The sequence below is a fragment of the Salmo trutta genome, chromosome 28, assembly GCF_901001165.1.
Source record: "Salmo trutta chromosome 28, fSalTru1.1, whole genome shotgun sequence".
NCBI classification, from domain to species: Eukaryota; Metazoa; Chordata; class Actinopteri; order Salmoniformes; family Salmonidae; genus Salmo; species Salmo trutta.
In genome coordinates this window covers 35,605,316-35,629,700 of record NC_042984.1, presented here as the reverse complement: position 1 = coordinate 35,629,700, position 24,385 = coordinate 35,605,316, and the positions used below count along the sequence as shown (strand labels likewise).

General features: G+C 41.3%; 2 protein-coding genes across 4 annotated transcripts in view; both read right to left on the bottom strand.

Moving 5' to 3' along the window:
- The window catches only part of arhgef16 (Rho guanine nucleotide exchange factor (GEF) 16), a 35,303-nt gene extending 17,680 nt beyond the window's left edge, over positions 1-17,623 (bottom strand). Inside the window, exons 1-6 of the mRNA XM_029719803.1 lie at positions 17,473-17,623; positions 11,762-12,428; positions 10,853-10,904; positions 9,258-9,415; positions 7,350-7,406; positions 3,308-3,468 (exon numbers count right to left, since the gene is read on the bottom strand). Of these exons, the coding sequence (XP_029575663.1) occupies positions 3,308-3,468; positions 7,350-7,406; positions 9,258-9,415; positions 10,853-10,904; positions 11,762-12,343 (1,010 nt within the window). The 5' untranslated portion in view covers positions 12,344-12,428; positions 17,473-17,623. The remainder of the gene's footprint in view (positions 1-3,307; positions 3,469-7,349; positions 7,407-9,257; positions 9,416-10,852; positions 10,905-11,761; positions 12,429-17,472) is intronic.
- Positions 17,624-18,602: 979 nt separating this feature from the next.
- The window catches only part of espn (espin), a 107,379-nt gene continuing 101,596 nt past the window's right edge, over positions 18,603-24,385 (bottom strand). The window contains exons 12-15 of one of the 3 annotated variants that reach the window (XM_029719800.1): positions 22,198-22,277; positions 22,021-22,029; positions 21,821-21,832; positions 18,603-21,030 (exon numbers count right to left, since the gene is read on the bottom strand). In XM_029719800.1, coding sequence (XP_029575660.1) covers positions 20,883-21,030; positions 21,821-21,832; positions 22,021-22,029; positions 22,198-22,277 — 249 coding nt within the window. In that variant the 3' untranslated portion in view covers positions 18,603-20,882. Of the gene's footprint in view, positions 21,031-21,820; positions 21,842-22,020; positions 22,030-22,197; positions 22,278-24,385 lie in introns of all 3 variants that reach the window. The other 2 variants (XM_029719799.1, XM_029719801.1) reach the window with 2 other exon arrangements.

Sequence of the window (24,385 nt, the reverse complement as noted above, 5' to 3'; positions counted from 1 at the left end):
ATTTTATGATATCCCGAAAATGATGGTTTGGATTTTTACTTTACCTTCTATACCGGTATTTGAATGTTTGGTTTGTTAAATGCCATGTGTACTTTACTTCGCTACTTGGGCAGGTAGCCTAACGGTTAGAGTGTTGAGCCAGTAACCGAAAGGTTCCTAGATCGAATCCTCGACAAGGTATATATATATATATATATATATATATAGTCCCTGAACAAGGCAGTTAACCCACTGTTCCTAGGCCAACATTGTAAATAAGAATGTTCTTAAAGAATTTGCCTCAATAAACTTGAATCATCGCTTTCTCCCAGTGCCACGCCCCCTGTCACTCAAGGAGCGCACTAGACGTTCCTCAACCACGAGACACTTGCGTTCAGTCTGCATGGGCAATGCTGCACATGTTGATGACAACTTTACTTCTTCTATAATGACACTGCTAGTTTGTCTTTTCTTAGCTGCCCTAAAGTTGCCCTAAATCTTGTTAGCCGCTAATACTAATAAATCTACTGAGTAAGAGCAAACGTAGCTAGCTAATACAGCCTGATGGCGTAGACCTAAATCAGCATGTTGTTTGTGCAACAGTATCTTCTAAAACAAAGAGGAATATGCTAGCTACATGAAGTAGCTAAGAGAAAACATGCAATGTAGCCAAAGCTTATAGGGTCCCCTAGGAAACACATGTCAACACCAGATCCTACCATGTCGCAATAACTCCTCCCTGGCATTTTAATTCGTTGTCATCTCAAACACCATTATAGAATAGTGATTCTATTTCCATGATTCCAGCAGTTTTGCTCTAATTCGCAAGTCAAATCGCAACATTTAGTTAAAAAATAAGTCCTAGATTTGCCCACATCGTGCAGCCCTACGTGGCAGTGTGGAAATTCTCTCAATTGAGCAGTGGTGTAAAGTACTTACGTAAAAATACTTTCAAGTACTATTTAAGCCGTTTTTTGGCATCTGTACTTTATTTTTTGACAACTTTTACTTCACAACATTCCCAAAGAAAATACTGTACTTTTAACTCCATACATTTTCCCTGACACCTAAAAGTACTTGTTACATTTTGAATGCTTAGCAGACCAGGAAAATGGTCCAATTCTCTCACACACACACTTATCAAGAGAACATCCCTGGTCATCTACTGCCTCTGATCTGGAGGACTCACTAAACACAAACGCTTTGTTTGTAAATTATGTCTGAGTGTTGGAGTGTGCCCCTGGCTATCCATAAATTAAAACAAATAAAATGGTGCAATCTAGTTTGCTTAATATAAGGAATTTGAAATTATTTACACACTTAAGTATATTTAAAACCAAATACTTTTACTCATGTAGTATTTTACTTGGTGACTTTCACTTGAGTCATTTTCTATTAAGGCATCTTTACCTTTACTCAAGTAGGACAATTGGGTACTTTTTCCACCACTGCAATTGAGTGCAGAAAAGTGCTTTTGGTTGAAGTTGAATTGAGTACAAAACGATCAGAATGCAGAAAGACTAATTGAAATCACTTAGAATGTGTGTTCTGCCACCCTAGGATCACTCACTAATCATAAAGCAAATGTACAACTTATTATTCAAAAACTACAAATACCGTCAAAGCGTCCAATATATATATTTTTTAAATACCGTGATACATTTTGGCCATATCACCCAGCCCTAGCTTCTAATAGTACAATTTCCAATGTGCTATAAGCTACAGTTGTTACTTCCAGCCCCACCCATTACAGGGACTCATTTTTTGCTGAGAAACCTTGAGTAAACTGACACCCAAAACAACAGCTCAACTGAAGCAGCAATGTCACACACACTCCCACACGATAGTCGAGCAAACCCTGTCAAGACAAGTTCCACCCATCAGTTTCATTAGAACGGCACACTTTCCATTCAATTTTAACTGTGGGAAGCCGCATAACGATTTGTGCAATTGCCGTTGACAGAGACTAGATCCATTTTCATTCAAAAAGCAGCAGTAACAAACAATAACATTGTAGCCTTGAACACAACATCATTATTAAGCTCTGCTGAATACCACCTGACCTACTAGGCAGTAGAACCGGTTGAGCCAGCATGTCTAAACACATCCAGTGAGTCCTTCCAGGAGACTTGCTCATGTTCATTCCATCGGAGGCTGCGTTTACACAGGCAGCCCATTCTGATCTTATATCCCACCAATTGGTCTTTTGACCAATCACATCAGATCTTTAGAGCTGATCTGATTGGTCAAAAGACCAATTAGTGAAATAAATATCAGAATTGAGCCAGCTGTGTAAAGGCAGCCTAAAATTAACCCATTGTGAACCTTTAAGCCGGGCAAACAACCAAATCTAAAATGGGAATAACAGTACTGCATTTAATTACTAGATTAGACAGATTTCTTTACTCTCACAGATGTTTCAATGTTTGTCCATACAAGCATTTCCAAAACATTAATAACAATCATTTTGCTCTAGGTATGTCTGTTTTACTAGTCCAAGCTAGAAGAGCCAGGTCTGCTAACTTTCATTGAACCTCAGATAAGATGCAAATTCACTCTTTAGATGGCCTGTAGTTTCTCGGAGATCAAGCAAGATAACTGAAATGATGATTTCCACCAATAATGATTTCCACCATCAAAGTCACATAAGTAATGAATGACTTGACTAACACCAACCTAAAGATGAGTCAAGGAACATGTTTCAGCCTCAGCCTGCACTTCTGAATGCCTCCAGCTGCTCGGTTTGTGGAATTTGATGCTTATGGTGAGATCTCCTAGTGCTAGCCTAGTCCAGGTACGCGTGTGCGTCAGCCAACTGCTCGGATCTGACTATTATGCATTAGTGATAAATTAAAAAAAAAAAAAAAAGATAGTTACATATCAGGATATTATTTATGGACGATATAGCGTATCGCTTTGACAATATAAAATTGTGCTAGTTGGCTGTACCTGCACCAACAACTGAGAAAGCTTTGCACACTGTTGGCAATCAAGACATGGGTGGCTACTTTAAAGAATCTCAAATATATTTTGATTTGTTTAACACTTTTTTAGGTTACTACATGATTTCCATGTGTTATTTCATAGTTTTGATGTCTTCACCATTTTCTTACAATGTAAAAAATAAAGAAAAACCTTTGAATGAGTCAGTGGGTCCAAACTTTTGACTGGTACTGTATATAGGCCACGGCCCCGTTTGCAATTTGAATGTTTGCCACCTAATAACCTCACTATTCCAATTGCAGGCCAGATAGAAAATGTTGTGACCTTCATACTGAGACCATCCTAACCCAGCGGTCTCCAACTGGAGTCCGGAGAAATATTGTACCTTTTGCTGACACCTTCAATGACAGCAATGTTGGAGAAGAGGTGGTGGTGCTCGGTGGCAGTTATGGTCTTCCGCAGTGCCTCGCTCCCTTTGAAGTGCCTCACCAGGATTCCAAGGCTGTGGAGGTACGAGAACTCTGAGGTGATGATCTCAAAGATGGCCTGCCAAAACCACGTGAGAGAATGTCAGTGGAGAAAAAAAGGCCCCTTATATGGCAGGGTGAATCCCAAAAAGAAGACCTGTATTGTGCAATGAACACTAGTGAACAAAAATATTTAAAAAACCCAACAATTTCAAAGACTTTACTGAGTTACAGTTAGGGCTGTGGCGAGCTGGTTATGTCATGCAAAAGACTGGCAGTTTCTGTAAATTGACCGTTAATTAACAAAAACAGGTTTAGCATCTACAAGCCTCCACACATACAAGCAACTGCTACGTGCCTTTGGAACATCTACATTTAAAAAAATTCGAATAAAATCAATTTAATATACACATCACAATAAATCCATTATTTTAGTCAGGTCTAAAGAAACATGTATTTAAGAAGAACAGAATATGAGTTGGCCTACGTTATCTGGCTATGTGCCATGCCATAAGATGACAAGATATGCTTATAAGTCCCATGACAATTGTATTGTAAGAAGAATAGAATTCAACTTAACTGAATAAAATTGAAAGGGTATTTTTCCCATTACAGGGCAAGTGCACGTACGAAGTGGCTATGTTGAGCGTAATTGTGATAATTTGAAACAGGACCTATATGCTAGATTGGAGTTATTCGGCAACTTTAGTTGCAAATGATACAAACCTTAGAATTTCTTAGATCAAAACATATTTGGGCTGCATGATGCGACTATAGGCAATTGATTTGAGACAGAAAAAAATAAAAAAAATATAAAAACACTTGCTGTTCCTTGCCTTGTTCTCAAGTGATCATATTTTGACCCAGTCTATTTTCAATGTAGCCTTGTCTTTAAAAATAATTGTACATATTAGTAATTTAGAATGGCTTTTCCGCAAGTCTGTTTTGTACGATACTTCGGTTTTATAGCGGAGCATGTGCTTAATATGAGCAGCTGAGAAATAATATAAGAACATGCATCAGCCACTGATATTCCTGTTGTGCAGTTACACGTTTTCGCAATGAAACATTTCACTAAATAAACTGTTTGACAGTCCGTCTGTGCGCTCAAGGAATAAAGGAGAGATGGAAATGCATGGTGGTGAGATATTCAGTATAGCTTATGGTAATGTCACAATTCATTATGAATAAATATATAAATCCTTATTACTAGGCTATTCAAAATCACTAATTATAGGCAAACCCTGCACAATCAACAAACCTAGGGCTATACGCCTAGGGCTATACGTTCTTTCCCCAGACTCGAGAGTATATACATTGGAGTGTAGCATAAGGTAACCAGTCAATCCAGTATGCATAATAATACTACAGTCCACACTCAACGTGATTACTTGAATGTTCGTTTTTTGGAGGAGTATATTTTGGGGCTTGGGCTCATAAGCCTATCATATGCAGGTTTTGAATTAGTCACCTTAGAAAGCGCCATTTCATTGTTAGGCTTTGAAACATCCACAAAAAAAAAGTTTTACACTGTTTCAACCTGCTGTTGAAGTTTTCTTCAAATCGATCATCACATTGAGGGGAGTTGTAAAAGTACTATAGGCCTACTGTTTTGATAAGTGTTTAATGTGATTTTCAAATGCATTTACATTGATGTCAGAGAGGTTAGAGGGACAATAGAGCCCTGAGCACCAGGTCATTAGGACTTGGCGGTCATTAACAAGTTGGGTACTACCAAAGCATGTCCAAAGTGCATAAAATGAGATTGCATGATTCAACAGTCACATGGAATTTTACTGCAGTCATGACTCATTACTGCCAGTGTGGCAGTAATATGGGCACCACAGCCCGTGTTACAGTTCATATAAAGGAAAATAAGTCAATTGAAAAAAATTCATTAAGCCCTAATATATGGATTTCATATGACTGGATACAGATATTCATCTGTTGGGTCACAGATATCATAAAAGGGGTGTGGATCAGAAAACCAGTCAGTATCTGGTGTGACCACCATTTGCCTCATGCAGCTCGACATCTCCTTTGCATACAGTTGATCAGGCTGTTGATTGAAGAGTGAGACAACATTCCACAATGGCTGTGCGAAGTTGCTGGATATTGGCGGGAACTGGAACACGCAGTCATACATGTCGATCCAGAGCATCCCAAACATGCTCAATAAGTGACATGTCTGGTGAGTATGCGGTCCATAAAATAACTGGGACATTTCCACTTCCAGGAATTGTGTCAAGATCCTTGGGACCGTGCATTATCATGCTGAAACGAGGTGATCTCGGCGGATGAATGGCACGACAATGGGCCTCAGGATCTTGTCACGGTATGTCTGTGCATTCAAATTGCCATCGATGAAATGCAATTGTGTTAGTTGTCTGCAGCTGACACCTGCCCATATCATAACCCCACCATAGGGTACTCTGTTCACAACATTGACTTTGGCAAACCGCTCGCCAACACTACACCATACATGCTGTCTGCCATCTGACCAGTACAGTTGAAACCGGGATTCATTCGTGAAGAGCACACTTCTCCAACGTGCCAGTGGCCATCAAAGGTGAGCATTTGCCCACTGAAGTCAGTTACGACACCAAACTGCAGTCAGGTCAAGACCTTGGCGAGGACGACAAGCACGCAGATGAGCTTCCCTGAGACGGTTTCGGAGTTTGTGCAGAACTTCTTCGGTTGTGCAAACCCCAGTTTCATCAGCTGTCTGGGTAGCTGGTCTCAGACAATCTCGCAGGCGAAGAAGCCGGATGTAGAAGTCCTGGGCTGGCGTGGTTACACATGGTCTGCAGTTGGGAGGCCAGTTGGATGTACTGCCAAAGTCTCTAAAATGACGTTGGAGACAGCTTATTGTGGAGAAATGAAATTCTCTGGCAACAGCGCTGGTGGCATGCCAATTGCACACTCCCTCAACTTGAGGCATCTATGGCATGGTGTTATGACACAAAACTGCACATTTTAGAGTGACCTTTTGTCCCCCGCACAAGGCGCACCTGTGTAATGATCATGCTGTTTAATCAGCTTGATTTGCCACATGGATTATCTTGGCAAAGGAGAAAATGCTCACTAACACTGATGTAAACAAATCTGTGCACAAAATGAGAGAAATACGCTTTGTGTATATGGATTTTTTTTTTTTATTCCAGCTCATGAAACCAACACTTTACATGTTGCGTTTATATTTTTGTTTAGTGCCTTTACAAATATAGTGGTATACATATACAAAGGTCTGAGCAGATCAGCATTCAAAAGAGACAACTGGACGCATACGGCTAACGACAATAATTAGCAAACAGCAGCAATGATAGAACGTAGCATCGCCATTTCGTTTGTTTCATTCGCAGACACGTCCCTCGAGTTAACTATTATAGTAAAATAACCTTACAAGATGTGTAAAGGATTAAATGAGATAATTGTGAATAGGATGCAAAGGCCACTTGTTTGGAAACCAAAAAGGTCGCTGAAAGAACTTTATTTTAATGACGTCTAATATGTGTTCCCAACTTGTATGGGAACACGTCTTTTACCATTTTGAATGGACCATGTCCAGTTCATACACAAAGGAGCCATGCCTGTACATTAATGGTTGTTGCTTCCAAAGGACACTTTAATGCAATAAAATATGGACTAATAGTTAAGCTAGCTATAGCTTTACGTATTCGCCTTACAGAAGATTAATCACTGAAATCTAGTTAGAAGCAGCTAGCTGAGTTTCAAAGACTTTTGAGAAGGGTGATCGTGCTATTGACATTACAGGGTTAGCCAGTAGGAGTGGAGGGACTAAGGCAGCCAACAAATGGAGGGAGTGGCTGCATTTAGCACACAGAGAGTACCGGGTGGACTTTGATATTTAAACAATAGTGTGTTCTGACTACCAATAAAAGAGTCCCAGAGCAGGCACTCTCAAAGACCCTGCTGTAAATTCAAAACAGAGTCCCTTACCTCTTGTCGCTTCCGCTCCTCAGCAGAGATCATCTGAAGAATGTCATTATCCTTCACCTGAGGCATAGAGGAAGATGTTTACAGCAAAATGATTAGTACATAAACTGGCTGTCATTACATCATACAGTCAGGTCCATAAATATTTGGACATTGACCAAGTTACTGTTTTAACTGTCCACCACAGCATATTGGAGTTGAAATTAAATAATGAATATGAGCTGAAAGTGCAGACTTTTACATCCAAATCGGGTGAATGGTGTAGGAATTAGAAGAATTAACAGAAGAATTCTTTCCCTGGTGAAGAAAACCCCTTTCACAACAGTTGGCCAGATCAGGAACATCCTCCAGGAGGTAGGCATATCTATGTCAAAGTCAACAATCAAGAGAAGACTTCACCAAAGTAAATACAGAGGGTTTACCACAAGATGTAAACCATTGGGAAGCGTCAAAAACAGGAAGACCAGATTAGTTTGCCAAAAAACATTTTTAAAAAGCCTGTACAGTTCCGGAACATCCCATGGACAGACGAGACAAAGATCAACTTGTACCAGAATGATGGGAAGAGAAGGAACTGCTCAAAGCATACCACCTAATCTGTGAAGCATGGTGGAGGTAGTGTTACAGCGTGGGATTGTATGGCTGACACTGGAACTGGTTCCCTTGTATTTATTTATAGATAATGTGACTGCTGACAAAAGCAGCAGGATGAATTCTGAAGTGTTTAGGGCTATATTATCTGCTCAGATTCAGCCAAATGCTTCAAAACTCATTGGACGGCGCTTTACAGTGCAGATGGACTATGACCCGAAGCGTACTGCGAAAGCAACCCAATACTTTAAGGCAAAGAAGTGGAATGTTCTGCAATGGCCAAGTCAATCACCTAAATCCAATTGAGCATGCATTTCAGTTGCTGAAGGCAAAACACCAAGAGCAAGAATGAATTGAAGACAGCCGCACTAAAAGGCCTGGCAGAGCATCACCAGGGAAGAAACCCAGCAACTGGTGATGTTATGGGTTCCAGACTTCAGGCAGTCATTGACTGCAAAGGATTATGTTAGTTTGTCCAATTACTTTTGAGCCTCTAAAATTGGAGGGGGGCTATGTACAAAAAAATGTGTAATTCCTACACGGTTCAGACAATAATTGACAAAGATGAAAGTCTACACTTAAAGCACATCTTGATTGTTTCCCTTCAAATCCATTGTGTTCATGTACAGAGCCAAAATTATGCAAATTGTCACTGTCCTAATACTTATGGACCTGACTAATATGTTGCTTAAGCAATATGACAGAGCACGGAGTCAGAAAATTGTATCCATATGGGAATGCAATTGCACTGAAAATGTTGTAAAATGCAGAGTTAGAGTTTGGATGGAATTGAGCCTCTATTAATGAAATGGCCAATACTGTCAGGCGAGTTCGTTTAGAATTCATTCATAGATAATGGTTCAAATAGAATTAAACACCACCTTTTAATTTAAAACAGTATATTTGTCTTTATGAAACTAGGCAACTATAAAAAGTTAAATGGAAAATGATAACAGTTCTGTTCCTAAAATCTTTAATTTGAAGTCTGAGTGATATATGGTGACTAAGTTGAATTGAAGAATGCAAGTTATTTTAGGATGTTTTTAGGCCACATTTTCATACACGCAGTCAATGCATTGTTTACTTCACAAGGCTTTCTGTAGCACTTGAATTAAAATTCTAAGACAGCCACAAAACAATTAAGATTGGGTTCAAATTTCAGAAACCCATCCCTTTTACTGCCTTCTTTAAAGCGTATGACCACCGAAGTTCGGTGTTGATGCACAGTCACGCACATCTGCTGACAGGGTTCAGACCCCACATCTGTGCCCCTACCAGTCCCCGCTGGCCTGGAAGACCCCTCTGTTCCTCCCTGCTTACCTGTTGTAGCGAGCTCCAGGTGACCTGCGCTGGCCTGTAGCTCTTTACCACGATGGCCTGGTCCTCCCCGGGTGGCTCCACGTGGACAAAGTCGTCATCATCCGCAATAGTGGTGGGCTGCAGCCCCCGCTCCCTGATCTCCTGGTACAGCCGAGGATCTACGGGCAAGAGAAAGGAATAACTTTATTGTTCCATGCAATGTTGAAATGGCTTTTGTAGTTATGTGATACTGACATGGAAAATGTTGAAATGTTTGAAGAACTTCAAGTCCTCACTTCACTGTCATTAAGAACACTTAATTTGACACATTCAGCAGGTTACATGCACACAATAATTGTGGATAGTCAGATTAACACTTTTTTTTTTACATTTACATGCTTTGCAAGAAGAATAATTTCTCCTAACAAGCCTGTATACAGCACGTCTGAAATCAGGCTATTGATGGGCCTTTTGATACATGCAAAACATTGGCTTTCTACCACACTGACCATGTTATTTTTGCGAAGACTATTTGATTTGGAGTTGAGACATAGTTCTCACAGACATTTTAAGATGCATATACTTTTATTCTGCACTCACTTTACTTGCACACAACAGCGAGGATTGCACTCCAGGTGCTGGCATGTGCATAGATCAAATATACAGCTGATTAAGCATTCCAGTGCCATGTCCTAATAATTCAGAAGATTGCTCAGAAAACCAGTTGCTTTAAAAATCGGCATATGTTAATTTCATAAAGTTACCGTGATTAAGATAAGCAGATCAAGGTGCTTACATGACTAATACCATACTCCGCCTTCTGCCATAATCAGTTTAATATTGAATGATTTATTGTGCATGTTAAGGTACTTCATGAGAAATATCCAGTATCTCTAGGTGCAATAGTTACGATTTGTCGGGTTGAATATTTTCTTAGCTATAAAATAACCGTTTAAAACATGTTTTTATCCAGGGTTTCCCCATTTTCTGCCTGTGGGCCGCCATTGTAGAACACGCAGGCACACGAGTATCTCCCACTTCTACAGGCGGAAAATGGGAGACCCTGGATAAAAACGAGTTTTAAATGCTTATTTGATAGTGAAGGACACATTCAACCCGAAGAATCGTAATTATTGTTCCTAGAAATACTGGATATGCCTCTAACGTTCTTTTGGTGAAACCGAGTAGTTTAGATTTGGTTGATCAAGGACGCCAGGCTACGGAAGCGTCCACAATGAGCCATCTGTCTGTAAACAATGGCTCGTTGCAGGACGAAGCCACATGCTAACCAGGAATGACGGTCAACCAATTCGATTTGAACTTCAAGAAGTGAATTGAAAATAAATGACAGAAATCTTCACTCTAAATAAATAATGCGCAATTATAGATTCATGAACTGGATTTTGATTAATCCCGACTTTCCCATATTTAAAAATGTATTGAACAAGCAAGATGCTAACTGTTTTGTCATTTGATCTTTTCCTGTCATCTGCTAGGCTGGGTGCCAGTCTGTTTCTGCTCTTTTGCAAACTTATGCAGAAATACACTGGCATGACTAGTCATCTGTATCTCTAGGGGCAAAGCCCTGTCAGCCAGGAGGAGTGACACATAAGTACCGTCTTTGAATGAGCCCCCGTGCCTCTGGTTCCTCTTTCTCCCCAAGGTTCTCTAGAAAGGAGATGGTGGAAACATGAGTTAATCATAGAACAGGCATCATCAACTAGATTCAGCCACAGGATGATTTTTCTTGAGCGGATGGTCAGGGGGCCGGAACATAATTACAAATCATTTGTAGACTGCATAAAGCCCAAACATATATAATATTTGGCTAAGACATCATTTCAAACCTTGCTTACATTGGTATACGATCACATACTGTATAGCTCACGATTATGTGTGGGAATACTGTGAAACATATTTCAAAAATTAAAATCACTTGGAGCTGATTTGCTGGTGTTCTTAGTCTTGTCCCCCCGCCAAAAAATAAAATAAAACTTGCCCCGGGACAAATTTGGCCCACGTGCCACCAGTTGGGGAACATTGTCACAGAGGAATGAATGTGGGAGAGGGCCTCCACAGAAGGACATGGAGCCCTCAATTTTGTCAGTATGTTTTGCTCCATGTTAAAACCATAGTGCAAGACTTCCTCAACTGACAACACTAACAGATTATGCATGGAAAGCTGTCCTGGAAATTTGACCTCATTCTAACTAAAGAGATGACTTCTAACTTAGGGACTTATCACCAGCACTTTGGCACTGATGACTCAAGACAGCTATGTTTCTGAATAGACACACTGAGGAGTGAGGTGTCCAATACAACTATCCCTTCCAGAACCACAGAACTGTTCTACCACAGGTTCAGTGATTGGCTAATGTCAACAGACCTCGTCTCCCAGGTGTAAAGCAAACATGTTCAATCATAAACATAAAGTGCCTGTGGAGCTCCAGGAACAGGGTTGCCTACCCCTAGGGGATAGCAGGGGGCTGGAGGTGAAATTCAACCAGCGACTCGCTCACACTTGCCTTGCGTCTGGGAAGGTGCGCCGGCCCTGGGCTGGAGGCTCTGCTGTCCTCCTTTACAGGCATGAGCGTGTTTGCTCCCTTGTCGTTCACAGCCATGGCGCCTATGTCGAGGCTGGTCACCGCCACCCGGTACGACTGGTTCCTGCGGTTCCTCCTCAATGACAAGCCATCCCCATCCCCGTCGCTGTTGTAGTCCTCCCAGGACACATCAGGCTCCATGGCGGAGTGACGGCTCCTGGAGGAGGAGGTGGTGGAGTTGGCCTCCAGACCCAAGGGGAAGGTGACCACGGTGGTGTGGTGGCGGGGCTTACTGGGCCGACTGTTCACCGCCAGACTCTTGGGGATGAGCTGCTGGGTGCCCAGCTTCCGCGCCGCCGCGCTCTCAGTGCTCAGGACCACCGGCGTCCGCCCCATAGAGCATTCGGCCAATGGCGGCTCGGCCTGGGACGTGGGCGAGCCCTGCGGTTGGCCGTGGTGGTTGTCCAGCGAGTCACAGTCCAGCTGCAGGTCGGAAGAGAAGCGTTGCTCCAGCAGGAGGGAAGTGTGGTCGCCCATGGAGCCGTCTGATTGTCTGTTGGACATTCCTGGTCTGTGGTCCCGTTGGTTCAACGTCTGCCTGTGAGCTTGGTTTTCTCTGCAGCATCAGGCTACCATAGCAGCATAGAGACTGTTGGGACAAAAACAGGATGTCAACTGGAACCAGGTAGGGGATTTCAGTTTTGCAATTGAATGCAACTATAAAAATAAACATTTGTTTCACTATGGCATTAATGTTTCAAAGATTAAACTCCATGGAATGTGGTAATTATGGGTGGAAATAGATAGAGGCTTTGAATGTGAATGTCCTGCTTTCATTTTCTGCTCAAATGCCAGACAACCGATGTTCCCTGGTTACCCAAACCCTTTGCACCGGCCAAACGCTGTGCCACTCCCACGGACATTAGTTCCTTGCAATGAGTCTGGATCTGATTAGGGTCCTTGCAATCCAGTATCCTTGGGACAGCCCTACCACATTGAAAGTTTAAAAGTGTACACTGAACAAAAGTATAAAACATCTTTGCAATTGTTGCAAAGGCTTTACTGAGTTTGAACAGAGCATTCGGAAAGCAACAAAGTGAAGTCAGTCTGACTACATTACAGCCTTAACCTAAAAAATATTTTTAATTCCCCTCAATCTACACACAATACCCCATAATGACAAAGCAAAAACAGGTTTAGAAATGTTTGCAAATTCAGACCCTTTATTCAGTACTTTGTTGAAGCACCTTTTGCAGCAATTACAGCCTCGAGTCTTCTTGGGTATGACGCTACAAGCTTGGCACACCTGTATTTGGGGAGTTTCTCCCATTCTTCTTTGCAGATACTCTCAAGCTCTGTCAGGTTGGATGGGGAGCGTTGCTGCACAGCCATTATCAGGTCTCTCCAGAGATGTTCAATCGGGTTCAAGTCCAGGCTCTGGCTGGGCCACTCAATGACATTCAGAAACTTGTCCCGAAGCCACTCCCACGCTGTCTTGGCTGTGAGCTTTGGGTCATTGTCCTGTCGGAAGGTGAAGGCCAAGTCTGAGTGCCTGAGCGCTCTGGAGCAGATTTTCATCAAGGATCTCTCTGTACTTTGCTCCATTCATCTTTCCCTCGATCCTGACTAGCCTCCTAGTACCTGCCGCTGAAAAACATCCCCACAGCATGATGCTGCCACCACCATGCTTCACCGTGGGAATGGTGCCAGGTTTCCTCCAGACGTGATGCTTGGCATTCAAGCCAAAGAGTTCAATCTTGGTTTCATCAGACCAGAGAATCTTGTTTGTCATGGTCAGAGTTCTTCATGCGCCTTTTGGCAAACTCCAAGCGGGCTGTCATGTACCTTTTACTGAGGAGTGGCTTCCGTCTGGCCACTCTACCAATCCGGCCTTTATGGTAGAGTGCTGCAGAGATGGGAGAATCTTCCAGAAGGACCACCCATCTCCACAGAGGAACTCTGGAGCTCTGTCATAGTGACCATCAGGTTCTTAGTCACCTCCCTGACCAAGGCCCTTTTTCCCTGATTGCTCAGTTTGGCCAGCTCTAGGAAGAGTCTTGGTGGTTCCAAACTACTTCCATTTAAGAATGTTGGAGGCTACTGTTCTTAGGGACCTTCAATGCTGCAGAAATGTTTTGGTACCTTTCCCAGATCTGTGCCTTGGCACAATCCTGTCTCTGAGCTCTACAGACAATTCCTTCAACCTCATGGCTTGGTTTTTGCTCTGACATGCACTGTCAACTGTGGAACCTTATATAGACAGGTGTGTGCCTTTCAAAATCCTGTCCAATCATTTGAATTTACCACAGGTGGACTCCAATCAAGTTGTGGAAACATCTCAAAGATGATCAATGGAAACAGGATGCACCTGAGCTCAAGTTTGAGGCTCATAGCAAAGGACCTGAATAGTTACGTAAATAAAAGGTATCTGTTTGTTTAAGAAATGTGCAAAAAAATCTAAAACATGTTTTCGCTTTGTCATTATGGTGTATGGATGAGGGGGGGAAAAAAATGTATTAAATTATTTTAGAATAAGGCTATAATGTATCAAAATGTGGAAAAATGGAAGGGGTCTGAATACTTCCGAATGCACTGTACCTTAAGGTAGGGCCGTGGATCAGAAAAATCTGTCAGTATCTGGTGTGACCTACATTTTACTCATGCAGCGCGAAACATCTTTCGCATAGAGTTGATCAGGCTGTTGATTGTGACCTGTGGAATGTTGTCCCACTCCTCTTCAATGGCTGTGTGAAGTTGCTGGATATTGGCGGGAACTGGAACACACTATCGGACACGTCAATCCAGAGCATCACAAACATGCTCAATGGGTGAGATGTCTGGTGAGTATGCAGGAACTGGGACATTTTCAGCTTCCAGGAATTGTGTCCAGATCCTTGCGTAATGGGGCTGTGCATGAGGTGATGGCGGCAGATGAATGTCACGACAATGGGCCTCAGGATCTTGTTGCGGTATCTCTGTGCTTTCAAATTGCCATAACTCTACCATACGGCATTCTGTTGACATCAGCAAACCCTCTCCCACACACGCTGTCTGCCATCTGCCCGGTACAGAAGAGCACACTTCTCCAGCATGCAAGTGGCAAGCGATGGTGAGCATTTGCCCACTGAAATCAGTCACGACACCGAACTGCAGTCAGGTCAAGACTGATGAGGACGACAAGCAGTTTGACAGTTTGTGCAGAAAATGTTCAGTTGTGCAAACCCTCAGATGATCCCTCAAAACTGCATATTTTATTGGCCTTTTATTGTCCCTAGCACAAGCTGCACCTGTGTAATAATCATGCTGTTTAATCAGCTTCTTGATATAATCCATCCACCTGATAGGTGTGGCATCTTGGAAAAGGAGAAACGCTCACTAACAGATGTAAACAAATTTGTGCACAAAATGTGAGAGAAATAAGCTTTGAGGGTATAGAAAATGTATATATTTTGTTCAGCCTAAAATGGTTACATAAGGGTTACCATTGGGGTTAGGTAAGGGTTAAAGTTAGGGTAGGCATGTCCCAAGGATCCCAGATAGCGCTACCCATCCGAGCGCTACCCATCGATTTCTATAAAACACATTCTAACCGTTCTGATTGGTCCCCGAAACCAGTATGTTGGGTCAGAGCCAGAACACATGGGTACAGCAGTGTTTGGAAAATGTGTCATTGGCTTGATACTCTGATTGGATATACATTCATTTGTTTTCTACAACACCTGTTTTTTTGGAGCGACCAATGATGGCAACATAGCCACGGGAAGCAGTTTGGGAATGGGGGTGCAGTGATTTGGGGGAGGGGATGCCGAAAATTGCCTGCATTGAAGACGTCTATATCGGTCCACTAATACAGGACTACTAAAAGGCCCAGTGCAGTATTTTTGCGTTTTTTTTATTTTTTATTTTTTAAATACTAAATGTATGAGTGTTTTCCAACATTTGTAAGTCTGATAATTATCTGTACAAAACAGTTAATCTGAAAACACTTGTGGAATATTAAAAAAAAATTATGTTTTACAGTTTGACACTTTGCAAATCCAATTTATTTCTATGTGAAAACTGAAATGGTCTATTCATTCCTTTTCCATGTTAGTAGACACTCTTATCCAGAGCAACTTAGAGTAGTGAGTGCATACATTTTCATACTGGTCCCCCATGGGAATCAAACCCACAACCCTAGCATTGCAAGCACCATGCTATACCAACTGAGCTACAGCATCACAAACCACTTGTCTCATTGTACTCAATTACTGTATTATGGAGAGTTTTTTTTCATGACAATGGAAAGTCTACAGGTACAAACCTAGATGACCAGTCTATGTAAAATACAGTAATGTACATTAAGTGGTTTGTAAGGATGGTAAATTAATACCACACAAAAATAGTTTTTGTATGTTATTTGATCAAGAATAATATTGAATTTGAGATCCTATTGGCCCGTCCTAGCCACATTTGCATATTTCCGTTAGGGAACGCCTACTGTGTAAAGTGCATGTGTGCAATAACTCAATTCGCCTTTGCATTCCTTCTAAACATTGCGATTTTGTAAAACTCTGGAAATGGGTAAAGTCTACAAAAAGTAGTCCACTCTGTCCAAAGCAGATTTAGTTTTGGGAACAGAAAACTGCACGGAGATCAAATGTTTCATTGTTTGCAGAATGTCGGCCAAAATGAATCTTCTTCCACTACCGGCCACTGGGGTTCCTCACTACCATATTTGGTAGTGAGTGGAAACGCCAAGCGGATGCTTCACATTTATGTCATTGTTCTATCGCTCTGCCATTTCCTGGTTGCTAAAACGCCAATAGTATAGTGTAGAGAATTATTGTACCATCTAAACTGCTGTGAATTATATTTTCAGCTGTTTGAAACCGAAAGTAAAAAAGAAGCAAAAACAAAGACGTAAGAATGGTAAGCATAGAAATTGGACAGAACAGATCTACCGATTCTTAGACTTGCTTTCAAGTGAAATGGTATATCTATAACTCCCATTTCTATGTGATTTTGGTCGGGTCGCCCAAAAAGTTACATATTGCAACTTTAACCGTGCTCGTTCCCAACAGAAAAACATGGCAATCAACCCATGACTCACCGTTCACGCCTACCCTCTACCTACATCCAACACAAATCTGTGAACTGACAACTGCATTTATAACAGTTCATGTAATAAACCGAGTAGGCTACTTTACCGAGGCATGTATAGCCTTGAGGGAAAAACGACTTGCACTGCAGCCAATCACCACCCGAACCTGTGTGTTTCATGTCTGCCTACCACACAGGTAGATTGTGTAACTGTAGGTTTATAAATCATAATGACTATACACTTAAAAAAAGTTACAATGCAAGTATGCAAATGACTTAAATGTAAATATGGTAAATACACTTATAGTTTGTTGTAGACTATGGAACTCAAATTGGTAGCTAGTCTATAATTTGCAAAGTCAACGTTGTAAGGACAAAAATACGAATGTGTATCGATGCTGTATTTGGAACAACCCCATTTATCACATTCGTGTTTTATGTTGATAATTTCAATAAAACAATAGCCTACGCACGGTGGGTACACCTGAAAACTTCACCGTTTATAAATGGACTAGAAAGGATGTGAGCGTCGCAGTCACACGGTCCACGGCCTCTATAGCTCTAAACTAAACGTAATTAAAAACTATTTATAAAATGTAGTACTACTGTACCTGTCCAACTCGGAAAAATGTGTCATCTTCCAAACAACTAAGTGTTATATATCTTGCATGTGTCCAGCAGAACAGTCGCGGAATTTCAAAAAAAAAAAAAAAAGTTGCCTAAATTGACTCCTTTCCTTGAAGACTGCTTTTCCTTCTCTTCCTCCTCAGTTTGCATATATAACAGAGCCCATCAATCTGTGCATGCTACGTCACTGCAGGTGTGTGAGGGCGCGTTCCTCTGCCCAGGCGTTGCTGAAGAATACCAGATCTTACAATGCCTGGATAGGTATTTTAAGTATCAGCTCACCATATATGTTATAGCAATCTGTCAGTGGATGACACAGTCTATAACGTAACACGCAAACGTTGGTTGACGCTTGCAACGTCTGAGCAGGTGAACGCGACCTTAAATCTGCTGTCAAAACAGCGAGATTTTGACAATGTCAGAATATTTTCCGGAGAAGCATTGGTTAAATATGAAGACATTGCGATGTAACTGAATTGATAGATTATCCCTTTGAAATTTAATTTCAGTGGATTAAATTGAGAGAAAAACAATTACAACATAATTTGAAGCGACAAACTTGCTTGTTTAGTCTACCATAAAATATGACCCACCAATAAACCTACATAAACAAAAGAGCAATAGGGTTTAGCCTGCCCTACAAGGTGCATTTCATTACATTTTCAAACTCAAATTCCACTTGAAATAGCAGTCTCTGTGCTAAAAGTAACATTGCATGACAACATTATTTATCCACCTGTTTTGAAGCTATCCATAATGTGTTTACAAATCTCTTATGGCAACCAAAACAATGGAGTAGATTCCCATTTTTGGTATTATGATGGGGCATTATAATACTGTAAATCACATTCTTATAGCATAAATTGATATTTTCATTAGTTGAAATGGCCAATGAACGACTGAAAATCGCACAGATGTATGTTTTGACTGACTAGTAGGCCTACAGACCCTTATATAACCCCTATGGTCCACCTGCTCTAGAGGCCAACTCCAGGATAAAGGTCTCCCCTGTTCTGGTGAAGAGTTTGCTATGACTGGAGTGCCATCTAGTGTGTTTACAGCTATATTACATGTGCAAGGCAGTGGTAGAGAATCAACTGAAAAATATCAAAGATTGCAGTAAATTGTAATTTATTTATTTAATTCCATTTGACAGTCTGAAAATATAGTTTTACATTAATGAAGCAATAATCTATGTAAGCAAGGCTGAGAACTGTAATATCATGCAATTTTGGAACAATGAAACAACAAGTATTGAGGGTTACTATATACAGTATTTATGTATAGAAAATCTTCTAATGGCAATGACGTTTACATAGTTTTAAATTTCAACATCAATATGGCATCCAATGAATTGAATATTTCCAAATGATTTCTCAACAAAGGACCATGCACTTCCTAATATATTATGTATGTAATGTATATGTTTGATACACCCAAAATATACAAAGTAAACCTACAGCACATTTTCTGACATTGAGGGGTTCCCATATATTTGTTATATACACACATTCAGAAAGACACATCTGGCACATTTCTGAGGTCCAACAACTCTAGCCACAACAACTACAGTGCACAGTCTACCAACCTAGAAAACCTACAATGTGTCTATGGTCATTTCCGAGAAAGATGATGCCCGAGTTACCTTTAGTTTGGTCCCCTGGCAAAAAAAACACAATTTGCCTAAATTAAAAGCTGTAGGTGGATTGAAAATAATAATGTAGGTGAATAGGAAAACAATGAGAAAGAATAGAAAGCCAACATTTTCCTGTGATCCACATAATGGTATTATACACAGAGCAGCATAATTGAAGGAGTGTTTAATTTTAGCCGGAGAACACACAAAGAATAAGGGCATCCATGAGGACTTGTGTTTCTCAGACACACACAGAGAGAGAGAGGGGGAGAGAAAGAAAGAGAGAACATTCTCCTCTAGTAAAGGGATCTGCTCATAAAATATTAACTTCCAAGGTTTACTGGGGCAAACCAGATATAGGTCACAGGACAGGAGTCACTGATGTATTTTGGGGACTTTTGCAACATTCAGTTTGCTGGTTAGACTTGTTACGATTGTGCCCCTAATATTTCCCAGATCACTTTAAAAAACATGTTTGCTTGTTGAACTCAGAGATTTGCTAAATAGTCTTTTTTCAAAGTTGCATGGATATTTCTTGGCATGGTTGTGAAATGTGGTCTGGGGTGTTCAATTCTCTTGGATAACAAGAGACGTGCTTTTGTTTTGACAACACAGAAAATTATGACATCCATAAGACACAATATGCAAGACACAAACAATTCACCATGATCACAATAACTTAACATTTAATGACATTCATTGAAAAATAAAAAAGGGTTATATGCTCAATATATTAATTATTCATTTAAGATGATACGATAGTTAAATTACGTTTCCCAGAACTAGCAAAATTAAACCCATTTTAAAAATGTTTATGGTTGCAGTTAAAAACCATATGATATTCATGTCCACTGATAAAATGTAAAGGAGGGACCTCTATCAATTTCCCATCTGTTTCAATAATATCTCTGCAGTTCAGATGGGCTCGGTGAGAAACAGCATCATTACGTAGAATGGCCTGATTCCATGTCTTTGTGCATTAAATGCAGATTAGGATATACGCAGTATAGAAATGCCTGCTGTCATAGGAAAACAAATATTAAAGTCTTAAGCATCTATCGGAGTCCAAAACGTGTATGTGTACGTGCAGCAGTGTTCTAGAATATTGGACCGTTGGCTTTCCTCCTTTTCAAATTCTCAGTACAGTTCAAGCAATTTCTCCAACTATCAACACATTCAAATGAATGGAGGACGTGTATGACGAGCCGCGTTGGTTGGGAATTATGGGGGAGGTGCGCATTCGGGCTGCGCATCCCCCCGCTGACGGTGGCCTCAGAGCCTCGTAGCTATGTCACAATGGGATGCCGGACTATCGCGTCGCTGCGTCATTGCACTCTGAATTACACTTTACTGGAGGTTATGTTCAACAAGCTGTTGACCATGACGCTTTCCATCCTAAAAGCAAACGTACAGTAGCCTACAACAGTTTAGTTTAAGAGCTCAGTTATCAATGTAAGTAGTGGGTGTGGCAGATGCAGGGAAAACAGATGACATTTAGGAGAAATGGCTGGACATATAGCCATGACAGATGTAATCACCACAGTAAAAAAACTACTTTTCCCACAATGCCCCACAAGAGAGACCAACATTGAGCAAGGTTGTGATAGTGTAATGTGTGGGAACTTCCTACAAAGTGTCATGTTAAACAACTTGACGTAAAGTAAGCTAGTGTATATGATTCAAGACTTAGGGTCTTCATGGTAGTAGGGTTGGGGTTGATGTGGGCGAGGACCTGGGGTTGCCATGGAGAAGGGCTGTCTACGGTTTCGCTATGTCTCCTTTCTTTAGGATGATCTGCCGTTGCCATGGCGCCAGTTTGCTCTCGTCGTAACCCAGGGTCCGTAGTCGCTCCTGCTCCGTCTTCTCCTCGCTCTCCTTCTCCTTCTTTGCTCGCTCCTCCTCTTTTCTGAGTGCACCAATGAGAGGGAAGGAGAATACAAGGTGTCAGAATGATTCAATGCTTGTGTACCATAACAAGTGACTGTCGCCGGTAACACTTCCTTCAACAGTCCTGTTTCAGCTGGTATTAAGAAATAATTGTCTGAGTCACACTGTAGAGCCAAACCGAACCGTACTGTGATTGCTCTGATATTTTATTTTTACATTGTCCTTCCCAGCTCAGTTCCAGAAACTATGGTAGATGTGTAACAAGGCCAGCCCAGTACAGCTCGCTCGGTTTGGCCCTGTTGTATGAATAACAAGGTCACAATAAGCAGTCTGTTTAGCTATCAATACACTCCTTGCCATGTTTGGAGTGACACAGAGTACAAGGAGTAGCATGTAAACACAAAACAGGTTCTGAATTTCAGGCCAGATCACAATCAGACCTAGGTCAAAAACAAAAAGTTACATTGAAGTATTTGAGGTGTTCTTGAATTAGCTAGGAGTTTGGGACTATTCCATTGTACCAAATCAAGCACAGCTCAAGTATTTGACACAGGTCTGGTAACAATGGATACTTTTGGTACTTCTGGTAACTACCTGGTAAACCAACGTTACGGTGTAATTTATAAATACATACCAGGTAAATAGACTTATGCCTCATGGATGTTTTAACTATATCTTTAATGCATGTATGGTATTTCATGGAGCAGCATTGATGTGTTAGTGAACTAACTCTGATCAACAATCAGCAATGATGTGAAACCAAAAATGCCATATGGCATCAATGATAATAACAAATGTTTTTTTCTTACCTTTTTTGCTCCCTGCCCGACCCGGAGAAGATAAGCACAATGGGGAATTTAAGTAATTACAGTATTAATCCATGGCATTCAAAATGTTACATTACTTAATGACTACAGGAAAGAATGCATAGCAGTTACAGTAGGTAGCTAGCTATATACTCTAAACATTTCAGGATCTACATGACTTGCAAATTTTAGAATCAACCCACCCAACTGAACTTGAGGTGGGGAAAAGACAGAAAAAAGAAATAAAGCATTAACCAGACAGACATAAACAACCAGAAAAATTGACAGAAGTGAGGACAAATCAGAGAGCAGAGTGACAGTGGAGACCCCGAGGGCTCCTGATTGGAGGAATGGGACGGGTAGCGCCGTCTCTCACTCACTTCTCTTCATCAAGCTTTTTCTTCATGATGTCCCTCCGCCACGCTGGCATGGATGCCAGGCGCGCCGCCTCCTCGTCCACCTGCAGAGGACCAAACACACAGGAGCCAACATCTGTCACAATGGGGCCCCACTGGTAACACTGTCCCTGCCCGTCTCGAACTCCACTACTACAGTCATCCCTTTAGCCTCCCAGGAACTGAGACTTTCCCATCCTTTCTTGTTTCTATGATGTAGCTCACAAAGGTGACACACCTAATGGGATTAAGCATAAATTAGATTAAGCATCAACTTCATCTCCAGCACCACCCCAACATCAACATATGTGAAAATGGCACATTTCTATGTATTGTAGTAAAACAAGATACAGGAAGATAAGTATTTCCAATTATGTTGGTGTGCATCATGGGATTTTAACCAATTATGAATAGGCATTGCCTACTAATTAATTGGATGACGATGTCATTGGAAACACTTATCTTCCCCTATCTTTTTTACTACAAAACATAGAAACGTGCCATTTTCACATACATTGATGTTGAAGTGGTGCTGGAGATGAATATTGTATAGAGCAGACCAGGCTTCGAATACTATTTGAAATAATTTCAAATGTATTATCTGGGCTTGATTGAGCTTGCCTGGTGCAAGGTAACCAATAGAGTAGTTGCAAAACTGCAAACCCCGCCCATCTGGCACTCCAGACAGGATAAAGCATTTTCAAATAGTATTTGAACCCAGGTCTAGTATAAAGACCCTATCAGCCAGGCTGCGGCATAGAGAGACACATTTATAATCGACTGAAACCCAGTTCATTGCAGACAGGTTGTGGACTGTGCACGCACACAGAGGCGTGTGCACACACTACCTGAAACTTGACCGACTCCCCTCTTTCAGGTCGTAATTGGAGGCGGGGCTGAGGAGCCATCTTGGATTTCTAATATTTACATAGCTACAGATCTATTACACCACACCCCCACATACCATTTCACTGGCCCTAGCCAACAGTATCCTGGTAAGCTTATCTCTACACATTGCATGTTTAATGATTCCCCAGGGAATTATAACATTGGAGGGGGGGGGGGGTCATTTGATAGACATGCAAGGAAAGTGAGACAAAGCCAGTTTAATGTTACCAATACAACAGGAGCGCATCCATTCTAGATTGACATGGTTGGATACTAATTGGTTGGATATACATCAGAATAGGCGTTCAGCGCGCAATATCGGCTTGCATCCATTCAAACATGCATACCTCGAGGAGTAACAACAACTATTGCTGTTTAGGGGATGCAAGGAAATTCCTCTAATTACGTAAAAATTATATATTGTCATATTTAACTTGCAACGGTCATCAAAATTGTTAAACTGTTTTAAAAATAATTATAATAAAAGCAACAGTTGGCGAATGGATGAAGTTACTCGTAACGTTAGCGGGGAAAAACGACAGGCACAATATAAACTCAACATGTAAAGTGTTGGTCCCCTGTTTCATGAGCTGAAATAACAGATCCCAGAAACGTTCCATATGCACAAATAGCTTATTTCTCTCCAATTTTGTGCACAAATTTGTTTACATCCCTGTTAGTGAGCATTTCTCCTTTGCCAAGATAATCCATCCACCTGACAGGTGTGGCATATCATGAAGCTGATTAAACATCATGCTCATTACACATGTGCACCTTGTGCTGGGGACAATAAAAGAACACTATAAAATGTGCAGTTTTGTCACACAACACAATGCCACAGATGTCTCAAGCTTTGAGGGAGTGTGCAATTTGCATGCTGACTGCAGAAATATCCACCAGAGCTGTTGCCAGAGAATTGAATGTTCATTTCTCTACTACAAACTCCATTGTCGTTTTATAGAATTTGGCAGTACGTCCAACCGGCCTCACAACTGCAGACAACGTGTAACCATGCCAGCCCAGGACCTCCACATCCGGATTATTCACCTGCGGGGATCGTCTGAGACCAGCCACCTGGACAGCTGATGAAACTGAGTTTGCACAACCAAAGAATTTCTGCACAAACTATCAGAAACAGTCTCAGTGACGCTCATATGCGTGCTCGTCTTCCTCACCAGGGTCTTGGCCTGACTGTAGTTCGGCGTCGTAACAGACTTCAGTGGGCCAATGCTTACCTTCGATTGCCACTGGCACGCTGGAGAAGTGTGCTCTTCATGGATAAATC